General features: G+C 37.2%; 1 protein-coding gene across 1 annotated transcript in view; it reads right to left on the reverse strand.

Annotated features, from left to right (window-relative positions):
* The window catches only part of FBN2 (fibrillin 2), a 258,206-nt gene that overhangs the window by 111,829 nt on the left and 127,234 nt on the right, over positions 1-19,143 (reverse strand). Inside the window, exons 9-11 of the mRNA XM_039236691.1 lie at positions 7,093-7,245; positions 5,402-5,635; positions 4,337-4,474 (exon numbers count right to left, since the gene is read on the reverse strand). Coding sequence (XP_039092622.1) covers positions 4,337-4,474; positions 5,402-5,635; positions 7,093-7,245 — 525 coding nt within the window. The remainder of the gene's footprint in view (positions 1-4,336; positions 4,475-5,401; positions 5,636-7,092; positions 7,246-19,143) is intronic.

Raw genomic sequence — 19,143 nt, forward strand, 5'->3', positions numbered from 1 at the left:
AAATTGATTAAGACAAAGTCTATTATATTCAGTAGCCTCAGATTTCTTTAGGACCTTAAATGGGCACAGGAATTTTTTTCATAAATCAAGTTCAATGAAAATGCAAGTTCTGATCCTAAATGTGAGAAACATTACTGCTTTTCATTTAGTTCTAAGGCCTGATTAGAGGCAAACCCATCGCAGAATTCAGGGGCTGCAAGACAAATGGCAGATTGAGGGGCGCCTGGGTGGCTTAGTCGGTTAAGCGTCCGACTTTCGGTTAGGTCATGATCTCGCGGTTTGTGGGTTTGAGCCCCGTGTCGGGCTCTGTGCTGGCTGCCAGCCCAGAGCCTGGAGCCTGTTTCAGAGTCTGTGACTCCCTCTCTCTCTAACCCTCCCTTGCTCACGCTGTCTCTCTCTCTCTCTCCTAGAAATAAATAAAACATTAAAAAAAAAAAAAAGACAAATGGCAGATTGAATAGTCTGGACTACCCAAAGCCCAGAAAAGTCACATGTGCCAGAGTCAGAAAAAGTTAAATCCATCTTCTCTTAGCAATGCCCATGAAACATAATTTTGAATGCTAGCAAATTAAAAACCTCGCTGGCTGGTGAGGGCATATGACTTGGCATTTCATGTACATGTAGAAGCCACTAACATATATAATTTTAGCTAAATTGGAGAGCACAACAATCAAATGAATTCACAGGTTTACCATTTTAATAAACAGATTACTCCTTTCACAGATGGTCTTTAAAAAGAAACTGTAATCTATCAAACTCACCAAACTCATTTATATAAACACTCAGAGTAAAAGCAACTAAGCCCTCTCTGGTACAGGAGGGGAACAAAAAAAATCTCACAGCAAATTAAATAAAAACAACAGAGAATAACAGGATTCAATGCTTTTTCAATTCATCCAAGGATGCCTTCAGCCCATTAAGATTCACTTACATTTCAACTTTTGGTTGATAACATCAATTCTACTGGGCCAAAGGAATGAAGCAAAATGAGAGAAGACAGAGTTTAGAGCATGAACAAGCAATAAAGTATACTTAGTGGACTTTCCAGTATGAACTATCACCCTGAGCTTGCAGCATGGAAGATGCTTTAATTCTCTAGGGTACGTCGTCTGAAATGCAACAATTAAAAATGTGTTGTTGATGCACCTTTTCAGAAGCGTCACTGTAAAGCTCTGAGACCATGCACCCAAGCCCCTCTCCTGAGGAAAACTTTTGGGGAATCCAGATCACTTCTCAAGGCCTTTTCCTTCCTTGAAAACCTGTTCCCAGGGCTCCTCACTGCTATGACAGCTCTGGCCATTATTTTGACATCAGAGCCCTTAGCCCCTCAGAGATCACACCAAGGAATCAGTGTACACAGAAAGATACAGGAGGTAACTTATTTATTTCTTCTTGAGAAGTGAAAACATCTATCAAACAAGTATTAGTGCATTTAAAATCCATGCCTTTAAAAACCCACTTATATTTTAGGACTGCTGTAAGATTTTAAGTTTTAGCCTAATCAGAAATGACCGCTGCCATGTTCTGAAATGTACATTTCATGGCTGTTGATTCTGAGGTCTCATGACCTAGTACTTCCAAGTAATCACCTCCGTGTCACCTTGTGTAAGGGGAACAGGGACACTGTGCACTTGGGATTCTTCCCATGTTTTCATTGGGAACTGAGTGCTTTTAAGCAAAATTCACAAGTTTTTAAACTTCTGAAATAAATGAAGTCATTGAGAAAAATGCCGATTATCAAAATGGTTACATTCTCAGATAACTATTGGATAAGAAATATTTAGCCTTGAAAAGTATTTTATATTCCAAATTAGTAAACAGTTAATTGGCAAAGGCTCTAAGATTATCTGCAGGCCAAGAGAAACAGGAATTATTTCTTACTCTCCCAAAGTAGAATGATTTGACTGGAATTAACACCTACTGCTAACAGCAGTTTGTCTTATACAGACATAAACGAGTGCCAGAATTACATTGGAGAGTAGAACTCTCAAGGAAAGGAGAGAAAGGGGTGGTGAGTAAATAAAACCATTTTCAGGTCTCAGGAGTACTTCTTAGAATAGCAAAATGGATCCAATTCTATTTTACTTGCCTGTGATCCTTTAAAAGAGTTACCACCTTTCATGTTAGGACACTTCATCAGTATGTACCACAAATTCCCAAATAACAATAGCAGTTTGTTATTCCTCAAAACACAGTATAATTAAAGTAGTTACTAGCCCTATTTTGGGCTCCTATAATTTAAAAAGCTAGTTAACTCATATCCTCTGAACTTTTTCTGATGTCCCGACTTACTTATAAACTCAAACTCAAAGTGATCAAAAGCTGAACCTACAGAGAATACTGAAATAAAAGTATTAAAAACTTACTTTCTGAAAATATGCCCTGATACTTATCTTTGTCTCTATGAATTACTATGGTTCGAAAGATAACCTTGCTTGGGTTTTAACTTTGCAGGACTAGAGGATGAGATCAATCTAGAATGGAACTGTGTAACAATGTTTGGGTAAAGTACAAATGTTGGAGATATACTAACATATTAACTGTAAAGATGTGCAATCCCAATGCTACCACAGACACCGTGTTTTAAAAGAGTGATAGAAGCCCTTCTCATGTGCGTTCCAGAAAAGGAAGAACCTATTTAGAATAACTGCTGTAGGTGATTAGTTCCCATATTCTGCATCTGGAGTTATACTCCCTGTGCATCACCCTTGGGGGAACCACAGAAATAGTTACTGACATAACTTTCTGTAGGACTTAATTCTTTAGATGAACCCTTGTTGAGGAATGGGTGGGTTGGATGCGTGACTACCAAAAAAAACCTCTTGATCCTTAAAGATACTCCTTCTTTATATGAATGGTTCACAAAATTCCTGGAGTACAGGTGTTTTCCTAGGTAGAATAAAGTACACCTGGGTGCTAATATGAAATAAATGGGGACCTGTGGCTAATTTAAACAAAATATTAAACTTCTGGCCTACTTAGCTGTAGGTCAGTGAATCATGCAGAGACACATGAATGATAAATATTAGTAGCAATAAGAAACAGTCAGTCAGATTTCAGTTGATTTTCTATGTACGTACAAGATTTTATATATTATATACTTATAATCATGTTTTTTTAATAGAAAAATCATTTGCAAGTCATATAATAATAAATATATCAGTATTTCACAGTGATCCAAAAATAATCACCTGGTCTATCACTTAAACAAGTGTCCAGGAGTATCAGTTAAGCCAGGGCTCCTGTATAACCCTAGAGTGAGACATTTAAATAGATTATGTGAATGGTCCCTCTAGACTTGTGCAATGCAAAACTTGTGGAATTGTACATGAGGATCCTGAGCTAAGCCTCACTGAATCATTCTGATCTTATAGCTCTGTATGTAGTTTAAAATGATTGGTTTTTCAATATGATCAAAACATCATACTTGGCTCACATTTTCCTTCATAATCATAGTACACTTAAAACTTTTCAGTTTTCTCTGGCAAAAGTATAATACTCTCTGTTCCTGGTCTGTCATCCGTATGTTGTAACAGAAGACGTGAATCCAAATAGGGTACTTAGGGTTATGCTCATTGTGAAACATACACACAATCATTTGCTAGACTACTCCTAAACTGAAACTATTCTCAAGGGATCTGATTTTTCTGCCATACTTCTCACTTGCCAATACTTTCCTTTCCAAAGGGTACCTTGTGGAACTTCAGGGACATAGTTTCTGGATTATTTTGCTGTCTCACCAAAACTACTGCTCAGTTTTCTTCATGGGACGATGCTACTATTGCACAGGGTTCCAGCCACAGTACTGCCATTATCTTTCTACTCTTGCTGGGGTTCAGCCCAGGTGACAATATTCACCCTCATGGTTCTAATAGCCACCTGTATGTCACTGATACCTCAACCTGTAACTCTAGCTTTAGGCCTTTGTAACTCAACATCCCAGATGACTAACACTCAAAATGCCCCAAAGTGACTCATCAACTACTTCCTTCCAATCTGCACCTTCTTCTGCATGGTAACGACACCACCATATACCTAGTGTTGCTCAGCAAAGAAGGAAGGAAAGAGAGAGGCAGAGACAAAAATCTAAGTATTTAACAGGTGGAAAAGGCAGGGATTCTTGAAGGGGCCTATCTCAGCAGCAGGTTAGAGGAGTCCACGGAAGACCATGCACACAGGAGCGACAGGGTGGAAATTAGCTTTGCTTTGAAAGACTTTTGTTTTAATACTATCCATTCCAATACTATCCAGACCAATACTATCCAGTCAATTGATTCCAATTGATAGTCTGAAAGCTATGAAAAAACACAGAAGCATTAAATAATCATGAGCTTACCTATGCAGTCCCCATTTGAATCCTGCTTGTACCCCATGTTGCATTCACATCGGTAGCTAGACACAGTAGGTATGCAGCGTCCATTTAAACAGAGATTAGCGTGGTGCTTACAGATATCTATTGTCTGGTTCAGAATAGCTATACAGAATGAAAGCACAAGTGGTGTTTTCATCATTACAACATGCACTGTTCTTATTAAAGTTGATTTTTAAAAGGATTATTTAATAGTCCACTCATTAGGTGTATATAGCAAATATTCATATTACTCTACATTAAAACTTGAACATTGAAAATCTAAAAAATATTCCTGAGACACATGGTTATAACTTGCATTTGTTAAGTTATTACATCTGGAGACCTTGCCCATAATGATGTCTTTTCAAAATTTCAGGAATGTTCTACTGTACATTTGAATACTTTCCATTTCCCTTTCTTCCCCCCTGTAACTGTGCTGAATATTCAGATATAGTAAATAGGCCACATGCCAAAAAGAATAAACAGAACACTGTAGGACATCATTAAATATTATTAGCAAGAGCAGTTCTTATAAAAAGAATGGACTTAAATGTCAAGTACACCAATGCCAGTTCTGGCTTGAAGCCCAAGTTATTCAACAAAAAAGGGTGAGGAAAAGAAAGATATTTCATTAAAATATTTGGATAGGCACAGAGCAAGACTTATTCAGTTTATCTCAGTTGAGAAATGGTTCTGGAAAATAATTCAAGGGGTGTATGAACAGGGCAGCTTCCAAACGGCCAAATGAAATATACTGGAACCAAAAACACGCTCTTTAATGGTGTCATCTGGACTGGAGTGTTCCTGTGCTCTCGTCTTTATTTTCAAAGAGAACCTGGGTCACTCTTCCTCTCTCCAATTTAGAAAGCTTAAGGAATAGAAAAATTATATTTTCTGAAGAATTTTTTTACTACTACATTATTTTAGATCCTGAAATACGTTTTTATACACACACACACGCACACACACCCCTTGTGAAAAAAATGTTAGGTATTGTAATATCATTTAAGGCAGAAAATGAAAAAGTCTACACAAAGAGTAAACACTCACTTAGTCCAGTGATGATGGGCCCCTGTCCCCCGGCCCCTACACCAGCTCCTCCAACTCCAGGAGAAAAGCCATTGCCTCCAGGGATGGGGATGAAGCCTGTCCCTCCTGGGCCATAGCCATTGCCATTGCCACTTGGGGCAAAGCCATTCCCCCCAGTGCCTCCAGGTCTGGAACCAGCACTCCCTGGAATCCCTCCTATTGGAAGTCCATCCATGCAAAGTCTGCGATATTCCTCTAGAAGAAAAAAGATCGGTTCAACATGGATGGATGCTCTTCTGCGTGATATAAGCCATCTGTATATTATAAGATTATTTCAGGTTATCTCTATTATTTGGTCTGAGTATGTAGGGTATTATCTTGATAAATGTTTTCAATGCTAGCAGTAGCAGGAAAAGGTAGACATGTTTCAGAAGAAAACTTAAAACCTATTTGCCATATTTTAATTGAGTTGCATAACCAAAGATTTGTCACTATGTGCATTTTGATTTTATCTCCCCAAGTTTAACTTGTAAAATTCCAGATATCACTATACATCCAAGAAATTTCCTTAAATGGATGAGAATGAAAGCTTTAGTAATTCATTATTTATATTTGGTGTTACTGAAAACTTCATCAGCTTTGCACCTACACATTGTTCCTATCTCCTTTAAGTGATTAATGTGGCTTCAGAAAATACTTTTTTTCTGGTATGGATTTTAACAGAAGACAGTGTTTAGTCAGCTTTTCAATCTTTGCCTTATTTCCCCAAGCATTAAAACTGAGAGAAAAGAAGCAAGGCTATAAATAATCTCCGTATTTCCTTAACTGTTCTCAGAATTAGGGCACTGTGACAGTAGAAATGAAAATTATTAACTTAAGCAACTCTTTCAGTATCAGTATTACTAGAGAGACCATGAGTTTCCAGAATTATATACTATGCATTAATGCTGCTTTTTGGAAAGCATTTTAGTATATAGCTTAGAGATTTTGAAAGAATGTACCTTAGTATTTTTCTCCATAATGGTACATAGAGATACCTATCTTTATAAGCATAGTTCAAAAGGTTTAACTGTTTTCATAATACTATAATTAACATAAAGGCAGTATAATAAAACATACTGCTATGCCTGTATGTAATTGATAAACATTAACTGTAATTTACCATTCATATTACACTAACAAGAAGAGCTACTTCCCATTCATCCTAAAGAAATTTCCTGATACCGCTTCAGTTATAGGTTAGTTAATATAGCAAAATGAATGACAGGTATCCTTTTACCCTTGTATTATTATTAAGGTTATTAGAAATGAAGAAATATCTCCAAGGACTGGGATACTAGAAAATAGGGGAACTCCTAAAATAAAATATTCATGGAGATTACTCAAAGAGAGTCAAAGCTCCGAAATGAAAGATCAGGAGATTCCTAAATTAAATTGAAATACTGACGTTCAGAATAATTTTTAACACTACTTGCACAAAGACAAGTCGTAATCAGCTTTCAGGGATTTTTCTGATATTAATAAAGTGGATATAATCAAAACTGATCCCAAATACACAATGCTGCCCTCTCCCTCCCCAAAACACCCTAGTCATGTTGAATATAGTGACGGGAATACACATATGACTTGACTTCAAGAAGAGCAAAGTATGTTACTGCTGCCGATTTTCCTAACACTGCCCATCGCAAGGAGACGAGAATTTAGCTGCTCACCAGAGCCTCTGACGGGACAGGCCTCAGGAATGGTTCCGACACCCCAGCAGCGGCCGGGCTCACAGCAGCATTGCATTTTTGTCATTCTGCCCGGGAGCTCTTGTGCACAGCGACCATTCACCAGGCCTGAGAAACACGTGCCTGTCCTCTGATCTGAACATGGGGAAACAAAACAGAAGATGTGGCAGAATTATTTCAGGTCTTTACCTTCATTAGTTTATATATTAGAAGAGGCTAAGCAAAGGAAATTTTACTTAACCTCCATTATACCTATTTGTTCTCTTAATTTCTGTGACACTTGTTCATTTCCTTACTTATTTACTGAGCCAACGCTCATTGACCTATTATGCCATATCCCAGGCATATAGAAATGAAAGACATGAAGCAGATATGAACTCATATTACAAATCCAGAGCTTGAAAGAAAGTAAGAACTCAAATCCAGCCTAGATTATCCAATTCCCAGTTGACTTGCAGATGCACAGTACTGTTTGTCACTGAGAGTTTACGGTTGTTTGTTACACAGCAATACCTGACTGATACAGTTCCTATTCTAGAAAAGTTGATCACAATTAGCTCCTCTGAGATAGTAACATCTGAGCAGAGACTCACATGATGTGAGGGCATGAGTCATGCAGTTATCTGAGGGGGAGGAGGAGGAGAAAAAAGAGGAGGAGAAGGGCAGAAGGGGGGAGGAGGAGAAGGAAGAAGAACAAGAAGGAAGAAGAAGATGATGAAGAAGACAAGGACGAAGACAAAGATGAAGACAAAGACAAAGAAGGGGATGTGCTTGATGTGTGTAAAAACAAGGGACCAATGAGACCAGAGAAGGGAATACAGAAGGGAGAGTGGAAGACTCTAAACTCACTGAGATATCAAAGACAAGTTCATGTAGATGATCAGAGATGGACTTTTCAAATTTATCTGGAGTGCTGTAAGAGTCGCTGGATGCTTTCAATTAGAGGAAAGATAATGGTTTACATTTTTAAAGAGAACTCTTTGGCTGTTGACAGTAGTGAGTGCAGGAATACCAGTGATGGGAATTGGCAAGGGATGATGGGGGCCTGGATGGTGGTGGTAGCAGTGACAATGATAAGAGTGGTCATAGGGCGGATGCATTTTGAAGGTACAGCTCAGGGGGAACTTGCTTGGGAGTGGGGTAGGAGATAAAGGGTGTCTTGGAAATTTACTAAGTTTTTGACGTAGCAGAGACAGGAAGATAAGGGGAGAAACAGGATTCGGGGCCATAGTCCAAAGCTTCTCTTTAAAACGTGTTCCAGGTGGGATGTTGAATACAGGAGACTCGGACCCTGAGAACAGTGAGGCTGCAGGTATATACCTGTGAATGACCTGTGTACACACCGGGTTGTAAGCCATGAGGCGGGACAAGACATTTTTGAGAATTAGGGGCATTGAATTATGTCAAATGATGATGACAAGTCAAGTCAGGGGAGGACCCTAGGCTGTAACCATGGGGCCTGGCAGGACTGAGATGGCAAGGAGTTTGTGTGTCATCCCACAATGTTTGGGGTAGAGCGCTAACATAATCAAATGTGACTATAATGTAAGGTCACTCTGACAGCAGAGTAGAAAATGGATCAAAATGGAAGATAAAGCCTAGAAGACATCATTGTAAGAGAACATAAAATACAAAGTTGCATAGGGATAAAATATTAATATCACCTACACACCCTGTGGTCTTCAACTAAAATTACCTTCATGGTAACCAATGGAGATAAAATTGTGGGTCTGGTTCTTTAGAGACTATTCAGATTTATCAAGAAGGTTCTAAGAAGCTTTGTCTATGACAGCAAGAAGAAAATGTACCACAACAATCAGGAGCTGCATGTCGATAATGCAGATGAATCTAGCAATTACAAAAAAAATTCCATTAATAGGTAAAGCCCAATTTTTTTTGTACTAGATACAGACTTTATTTTTTTATTTTTTTTATTTATATTCTATTTTTCTAATTTTTATAGCTTTATTGAGGTATGATTAACAAATAAAATACGTATTTAATGTGCACAATGTTTTTTTAAGTTTATTTACTTATATATTTTGTTTTTTTTTTTCTTTAACATTTTTATTTTATTTTATTATTTTTTTTTTTTTACAAATAGTTTATTGTCAAATTAGTTTCTACATAACACTCAGTGCTCATCCCCAAAGTGCCCTCCTTCATGCCCATCTCCCCCTCGCCCCCACATCCATCAGTCCTCAGTTTTTGTCAGCATTCAAGAGTCTCTCATGGTTTGCCTCTCTCCCTTTCCCCCACCATTCCCCCCCTTCTTCTCCCCCTTATTCCTCCGTCAAGTTCCTCCTAATCCTCCTATACGTGCAAACATATGATATTTGTCCTTCTCTGCCTGACTTATTTCGCTCAGCATAACACCCTCAAGGTCCATGTACTAGATACAGACTTTAAAATAAACATATTATTTTCTCGAATGGTCTGTAGTATACCTCAGGATGCTTCTAATCTACTGTTAAATAAGCGACTCGGCTTTAAGGTATTGCCTTTAAGAATGAGAATGACTCCTTCCATTTCCCAAAAGCAGCCTAGTATGGCCAAAAGCAAAGTACTAAATTTGAAGCATGCAGCAAACTGGAGAGCATGGCAGACATTTCATAAACTGTCCAAGCTGGGCTTGGACAGACTGTCACTGGGAGTAAGTTCACAGGTAGGTGTCTACTTCCAAAAATGATCCAGGAAATTAATTTTTGGAATATTTATTCCAGGAACCCCAGGTATCATATTCCTAGATTTACTTGATTGCCACATTCCTCAAGAATAGGGTAAGATAGATAAGAAAGACTTAAACTCTTAGCAGTAATCTAAGAAAACACACTCGGTACTATAAAGTAGGCTGAATGTATTTCTCTCTTCAAGGATTCTGCAAGGAAGAGCTTGTACCATAAAGTGTGAGACAAAATGAAAGACAAAACTCAGGAAACAAAACAAAATGACAAAAAAGCAAAACCATGGCCTTGAACTGAAAAAAGTTCTTCCATCAAAATCTTACTATTTGATTTTGCCAGTATATTTAACTCTTCTCCCTCTTGGAACAGGGTTTGTGGCAGAATTAAATAAAATTGAAAGATCCTGCTTAAAATATGAAAAAAAAATATTTTGAAAATACATTACCCAGCTGGCATGAAAGAAAGTGAAAAACAGAGTCTCACGATGAAGTGCAAACGGGAATCTTGAGAGGTAAGCACAGAGCTAAGTTTCAGCTTTACAGCTTGTACAAAGCTCTGGAGACGCTGAATTTCAGCCCTGATAGTTTCACAGGGTCCAGAGCATAAAAGATAAAAAGTGCAGCTTCTCCCTTCCAGCACAAAATGTAATAGGAAACTTCCTCATAAACGAAGGGCCCCAAGGAACCATATCCTTAGGACAAGGTGATAATGTACAGGAGGGCAGCTCAGAGACTTATCTGCCTCCTACCTTGGCGCTGAGTGGAGGTAAAACAACAACAAGAACAACAACAACAACAACAACAACACTCTCCTAAGAATCTTTAACTCTTCCTCACAGAGACAGTTCTGATGTCTCAATTCATACTAGGCTGTGGTCTGAAAAACTTCAAAGGAAGAATATACTACACAGAGGTCCTCAGGTAGGGATACCATGCAACTGACAAAGGTAAAATACAGAAAATGAGGACTTAATATTTTTTAACTGTTTGTTTTTGAGACAGATAGAGAGACAGACAGACAGAGTGTGAAGAGGGGAGGGGCAGAGAGAGAGAGGGAGACACAGAGTCTGAAGCAGGCTCCAGGCTCCAAGCTGTCAGCACAGAGGCTCGAACTCATGGAGTGTGAGATCATGACTTCAGCTGAAGTCGGACGCTTAACCGACTGAGCCGCCCAGGCGCCCCACATGAGGGCTTAATATTAAGCAGATCTCAAAGAATTCTCATAGACAAAGTCCCAAGAGATAGGAGTGGCTAACCACAACAACAAAAAATAAACAGCTAAATAAATGAGTAAATCAATAATACAAATAGAAACAAGGCATAAACAAAAGCAGCTGAATAAACATCAGATATCAGATATGAGAATGGTCAGGACAATTTGTAATTATTTTTAATGATAATTCATTAAGTATTAATTACAACTAAATTATACTTCATATGCCTAAGGAAATTAAAGTCTAAACATGTGAACAGATAAAAAGAGTCCATGAACCATTAAAGAACAGACTTAAAAAACTTAAATGAAACCTCTATCAATGAAAACTATCATAACTGAAATAAAATGCTTAGTGGATATATTGAATAGTATCCTGCACATAGCTGAAAAGGGAATTAGTGAGTTCGAATATGTATGTCAATAATTTCTCTTCAATGTAGTTCAAAGAGACAAAGATGTGGAAAATGTTTAAAATACACAGCGAAGAAATATGGAGGTGAGGTATGAGAAGGTAAAATGCATCTAGTAAGAGTATTAGAACATACTGGGGGAGAGGCAATATTGAACAGATACTACCTTAGAACTTTCTAACAATGTTACAAGACAGTCTCAGATATATGAAGTTCAATGAATGGGAAAAATAAAAAGAAACTCACAGCTTGCCACTTCACTGTGAAACTGCAAACCAACAAAGAAAAAATAGGAGGTTAAAATGGCTAGAGAGACTGATTACCCTACAAGGAATATTTAAAGCAATCACTGGCTTCTTACTAGCACCAATGGATGCTAAAACACAATGGAATACTGTATCTTCTGTACAGTATGATAAAATAGCTGTCAACCTAAAATTCTGTATTCCAAGAAACCATCTTTCCAGGGAGAAAATTAAGGTGATTTGCAGGAACTGAGAAAAAGAAATAATTTTCTACCAAAATATTCTTGCTAAAGGAAATTCTAGAATAGGTATTTCAGGCGAAAGGAAGATGATTCCAAAGAGAAGGTTTGAAATATATGTGGGAATAATGAGGAAAAATAGTTACATATGTGGGTAAATATAAATAAGCTCTAAAATATTACACAATATTAATTACACAATAATAATTATGATTAATTTGTCGCAAGGAAACAGTGGCAACTGACTAGAATTTTTAAAAGTTGACAGGGGGAGATCAAAGTGCAGTAACCATTCTAATATTCCTTTTTTGTTTAGTGTGAGTATGAATCAGATTAATTTTAGACTTTATGTTACATATGCACCTTAAAATACTAGGATAACTACTAAAACCACAGAAATGCAAGTATATAATTTATAAACAATAAAGTTAAAAGAATGGAGTGTGGGGGAAGGAGAGAAACTGATAAATAAAAAAGAGAGCAATAAGGAGGGAAAAATAGAAAAGCAAGATAAATAAGCACAAAGAAGGTAACAGAAGTACAAACAAACTGGTTTGTACTATAATAAACACAATGGATTCATTATATATAAATACAAATGGATTTAAATCTCAATTTAAAAGACAAAGATTTCCAGATTCTGAAAAAATTAATAATTTTTTCTTAGACTTAGGCTGTTTAGAGGAGATATATTTACAACCTAAGGAAAAAGAAAGATTGAGAGGAAAAATATACAGCAGGCATATATTTAAACCCTCCAACCCCCACTCACGAAATATGATGCACAATGATGAGATAAGACAGACAAAAATAAAGTAGTAAGAAATAAAGAAGAAAACAATTTTAGAGAGTCAATATATACTGAACAAAAAAGGTTCAATTCACCAGCAAAACATAATACTTTTAATATTCTTCATTTTGTAACATAACATCAAAATATATAAACAAAAACTTAACCACATGGAGAAACTGAGAATTCTACTATCGCAGTGGGATATTTACATTCCTCTTTTGGTAATGGACAGATAAAGCAGACAAAATTCAGCAAAGAAAAAATGTGAATAGTACAGGTAACAAGTTTCATCTAATGGGCAGATCTATTCAACAAGTGGAGAAAACTCATCTTTTTCAAGCCCATGTGGAAAACTTGCACACCAGGGAAACCCCATTCACGATCAACAACTCATGGGTCAAATACAGTATCACACTCCAAGTAAGGTAATATGTGTAAAACTAAGGAGATGCTCTTTAGGAATCCTTTAGGAATCTATACCAGTTCCAGATTTTGGGAATCTGCAATGATACCGTGAGAGGTCTACAAATCTGTATTTACAGTGAACACTGAAAAAAAAAAGTATAAAATGCCTCACTATATGCAGGCACTAACTGTGATTCTCATATATGGAGACTGCACTGTAACTAATAAAACACAAATTCATTTAAAATGATTACTAAATACCTAGCTGCTTTTTCATAATGCAATTTCTCAAAGATACTGACTTATCCTGAGTGGATCTAAAAAGTATTTTTTATGTCAAAGAGGCTTCTTCAAATTCAGTAGATATAAATAACCACTGCTCTACAGTCTGGAAATCTCTACTCAGCCGTAAGACTGTATTGGAGGAAACCATGTCATTTGTGAGAGGGTGGAAGGGAAGAGAGGATTAGAAAATAAATCATAACTTTTTTCATGAATTCTATTATTAGTTTCTTCTAATAACACCAAAGTAAAAGACATACTAGGATAAGATACAGATCAGTTTGATGTCTCGTCACTAAGGTCTCCCTAAAAATACATTACAAAGCAAACCAGGGGCTCATTCCTTTGAGTATCAGAAATTGCATGGTTTTGGAAAGCACTGTGTTGAAATGCGTCACATGGAAAAATACCTAGAATAGAAAAGGGGTACCTGATAGGACTGAGAGTTGTCTAGGTGCATCGTCCCTTGAAATAGGGCATTATCAAGGACAAAGGCAGATGAGGCATATTTATCACGGGTAAATAATTCTAACACTTGGTATATGTTTAACTGCAGGACTGATATTCCAGAACTAATGAAAACAGGTCTACTTTTCTAATAATCTCCTATCACCCTGACCACATTCCTGAACAAGGTTTACATGAAGTCTCATTTAAAGCCACGCTATGGAAGAGGAAGCAATTCATCTCCTCTGATTAAAATATGAATCTGTCTTGAAACAAAATAATGGTACTCTTATCAGAGTTTTCTCATGGCTTGACATTTACTCTAAGCTTGATTTAAGAGAACTAATGGTTAATTACACAACGTGATGAAAAGTCTGTAAAACTCAGGGATTGTACCTTGAAATAAATATATCTCCTGTTGAATGAATTTTGCTCATTAAAAATGAAGGATTTAGCCGTAAAACACCAATAAGGTTAGCTCAGGTCAGAATACTAGTGATCCTCGGTGGTCGATAAATAGAAGCCATTGTCTCAGACTTCATCCCCTGATACTGGACGACTGCACCTGCTTCTTTGATGGTCTGGAGCCAACTTGCATTCCCCTTGATTAATTCTGCAGATTCTTGCTATTCCTAAAATACTTCCGTGTATGCTTTCATGTTTCCATTACACAAGGCTAACTAGAACAAGGAGCAATGAAAGAAACAGAGGCACTGTGGCTCCTAGGTTTATTTTTTCCTTTAAAATAGTGAAGTGTTTCTCCCTTAATTATCTAACCCTTCCTTGCTAGGACATTCCTTCTTAACTAAAACCAGTATCCTATTCCACCACTTGTCTTCTATGTGATTCTGAAGTTAGAAGTAAAACAATACTCAGTATACTGTTGCATTCCTGTATGCCCTTTTCCCTTTGGTTAAACATCTTTAGGCGTTTCGGTTATCCCTCAAGTGTTTTGCAAACATGCATGTGCACCTGTGATCAACACTCATAACCACACAGAAACAGCATCTCCTAGTCATCACTCTATCTTCCTCATTTCTTGCAAAATGTTTTTCCCCCTCACTGATTTTCATCTCTGGTCTCCATCCTGTTCAAAAATCTTAATGTGCTCTCACTGCTCTCTGGATCAATCTGACACTCCTCAGCATAGAAGTTAAGAACCTTAGCAACAGATTCTTTATCTCAACCATCTTCCTCGTTTTGTTTCCAACTATTTCCCCCCTTCAGCTCTCTTTCTCAGATAAACTGTTTGCACCCTCTCCGTAGCCTCTCAGACAGTTGTCTCTAATCTTGCTCACACCTTTCTTCTTTGCTTGGCAAACCTCTGTTCCCTTTGTGAAGTGTCTACCTGTGTGCCAAAGTCTATGCCAGTGCCCATTTCTGCAAGAATTTTTGACTTCTACATCCAGGGCCTTCAAAGTGATTTAGCAATTAATAACCTATGGCATCAAACGTCCTCTTATTATTTTTTTCACACTATGTTTTCAGGTTTTATTTTCTTAAGACTACTCCAAGGCAATACTGTGCACTGAGACTTTTACAAGGCTCAACAAAATGTCCGAGGATGTTGTGGCTCTAAAATTTCTGAATGCTAACTCTCATTTTCTGAATTTCACTGGCTTCACTGCTGACTGGTGCTTTCGTACCACTGCTCAAGGTCCCTGCTGGCTCTGTTCGTAACAGCAGCAGGCACATCGTCTTGCATTCAGAATTTACTCACTGCTCTTATCAATTCATTAATTATGCACTGCTTTCTGCCAATCACTCTCTTTGCCTTTATTACAATGTGGAAATTAGGTATTAATAATGCCAGAGTATTCCAAAATGGCATAAAGGTCACTAAATTGTGCTATATTAAAAATGCTTCTAAGAAAATGATTATTAGGCACATTTCTACTCTTTTTAGAACTGACATATGTTGTTGGTACTCTGTGTTGAAAAGAAAGCTCTGTCTTGGTATTAAAAAAAAAAGATAAAGCATACTAAATAAAATTAAATTAGGCATTTGACTTTCATATTTAATATAAAGTAAAATGGGAAAACTATCCTAGTTTAAAATTAAGATGCCCAGCTAAATTCTTGTGTCATATGAAACTGTTTTTCTACCCATAAAAGAAAAAGGCATTTTATTGATGCTTTATAATGTGGTATAGACTCAGAATATTTTTGTTAACTAGATTAAGAAATTAGGGCAGCTTTATGCCTTCATGGAGATAACATACATTTTCATATTCAAGAAAAATTTTTGAGTCCATCCAACTCATTTTTGTTAGTATGTATGTGGTTATAAAATCAACAACATGGAAATATCCATGCCATACATAATTAAATCATAAACAAATTCAATCTAAGAAAATACAGACTCAAATTTTTTTAAATTTAAAGTAAAAGATCTCTTACACAGTAACAGGTTAGATTTGTTTTTTCTCATATGTGGAAAACACATACTTATTCCAAATGTAACACAGTTATTCAAAAATGTTTTAAGATGGCCACTTAACAATGGCTTTATAATTTGGGAGTGTCATTCTCCCATCCTAGGGGATCTCCTTGTTCCTGGGTCAGGATGTCAACACTGAAATGAACGGCGATGCTCACACTTTAGCACAAGACTCAAAGTGCCTCAGCTCTTGCAATCTTAAGCAGACTCTGGTCTTGGGGACATCCTGGACTACAGCACACCACATCAGCAGGACGTCTGACGATGTAAAGCAGTTATTAACAAAAACAAAATTCCTACATCCAACATCATCTACTTCACCGTTTTGTTGGCTTGCCTATCCACTCATAAAAGATTTATTGAGCCCACACGTCTATACCAGTGACCATGTGAGGCTCTCAGGGAGCAGCATAACACAGAACCAATGGAGCTTATAGCCTGTCCAACATATAAAGCGCAAGTATCTGTGCAATGTGAGAAAGCCAGAAATGAAGGAATATTATGGGATAGGATGATTAATTTTGCCCAAGAAGAAAATGTCACATCTAACCAGGCATTCAGAGAATGAGTCAGGTTTTAACAAGTACAGTGAGGGTACATCAAGATGCTTCAGAAGAGAGGCTATCATGGGCAAAGGCATGGCAGTTTGGTCACATACAGTAGTGACAGAAATGTGAGTGTGAGGCAGCAAGCTATTAGCAATGGATCTTGAATAAAGGCTGGGACCAGGTTCTGAAGGGCTCTGAATGTTCAGGTAAAGACTTAAAACTTTACAGGGACATGCAAGAGATGAAGAGAGTTTATTGTAATTTCATGGTAAATCAAATATCTGACACCAAAGAAAAATAATCTCCATAAATCACTGTGAATCTTGATCTTGATTGTCTGAATGTAATGAAGAATATGCCTCCTTTTCAATGCAAAAAAAAAAGTGAACACAAATTTTGTTTGACTAAATATTTAGAAATTTTAAAAAATCAAATATGAAGAAATAATTTAGAAATATGATATAAAAGACTAACATTTGTTGTGTCAAATTATTCTTTCTAACTAATTTATTTCTCTTCACATTCCTTAAAAAACCTCCATTCCAATCCATTCTTGAATGCCTTCAATTACTCTACAGTGCCTACCAAATAAAATACAAATAAATACCTTACTTGGATTTCCAGAACCTCACAATAATAAAGTCATTTATGTCTCCAGTCTTTCTTTTTCATCTCGCCATATTCTAGAACATAAGTTTCCTGAAACCAGGGTCAATGGCATCCAATCAATTATGTTCAACGATGGCTTCCAAATGTCTATTTCTCCTACAGCATTGGGTCTATGTCTGTTTCAAGCTGGTGAACGTGTGGATGTGTGTTTACACACACTTTTTTCCTACACAGTTCTCGAAAATCAAGCCAAGTAGAGGTAGTTGTTACTAGTTTTCAACTCTCTTAGAAGCTGACTTCGAAATTATGTTACATGAACTGGACTTACATGCAGTGAATGAATGGGCATACTGACCCTAAAACTGATTAAATTTTTTCCGTGTTCTAGACTTAATATTCCACATAAAATGTTTGACCTAAGGTTAAGATAAGAATTTTGATGCATTCATAAAGAACAAACAACTATCATTCAAACCGCGTCACTCTAAGAGGGGAGAGGAAGGCAGGAAGCAGATATCCTACCTCTTAAAGCAGACTGTCAACATGGTGCTGAAGAAACCACTCAGGCTAGAGACCCTGACATCTAGACAAGGGTATCCACTACCTTAAAGTAGGTAAGGAGGCAGTGTAGTGGGGCAAAAACACAGATGCAGGTGTCAGAGCAATGTGGATGAGAACACTCATTCCATCTATTGGCTCTGTACCACTGTGTAAGTCACTTAATCTCTCTGAACTTCAAATGTCATTGTCTGCAGATCTGAATAATTACACCTATCAGACAGAGTTATCAGAAGGATTATGTAACATTCGGATCCAGTGCGGGCATATATATTCTTCTTCTTCTCCTTGTAATAACAATAAATCTATTTTATCAACATAGGGGAAGGGAAGGAAAAATAAAATAATAGAGAGGGAGGCAAACCATAAGATACTCTTAAATATAGAGAATAAACGGGGTTGATGAAGGGGATGTGGGCGGCGTGAGCTAAATGGGTGATGGGCATTAAGCAGGGCACTTGTTGGGTTGAGAACTGGGTGATACACGTTAAGTGATGAATCACTAAATTCTCCTCCTGAAACCAATATTGTACTATATGTTAACAAACTTGAATCTAAGTTAAAAAAAAGAAAAAATAATAATAAAGAATATTTTACTGCACATTTACTAGAAAAAAGTGAAATCCAGACAGGTCAGTATCTTGTTCAAGGCCCCACAGCTGTGAGATAATGAGATAATGTAGCTGTCCAGTGCATGACATTTGGCATATGTTTCATAAATGGTAACTATTATTATTTTTAAAAAATTTTTTAATCTTTATTTTTGAGAGAGAGAGAGAGAGAGAGGCAGAGTATGAGCAAGGGAGGAACAGACAGAGAGGGAGACACAGAATCCAAAGCAGGCTCCAGGCTCCGAGTTGTCAACACAGAGCCCGAAGCGGGGCTCAAACACACAAACCATGAGTTCATGACCTAAGGTGAAGTCAGACTCCCAAATGACTGAACCATGCAGGTGCCCCATAAATGGTAACTATTATTTTTACTACTGCTACCTCTGTTTCTTCTATGAGAACCATCACTTCTATTATTTAGGATGACAGCATATTATTCTGAAGGAGGGAATCTCCATCCTTCATGTTCACTGTTGCATGATGGCCCCAAGTATAAGCTTTGCTCAATAAAGGATGACCTAAACCATGACTGAGAAGCAGGGTTTCA

Source organism: Hyaena hyaena, unplaced genomic scaffold, assembly GCF_003009895.1.
Source record: "Hyaena hyaena isolate Hyena2069 unplaced genomic scaffold, ASM300989v1 scaffold_115, whole genome shotgun sequence".
NCBI lineage: Eukaryota > Metazoa > Chordata > Mammalia > Carnivora > Hyaenidae > Hyaena > Hyaena hyaena.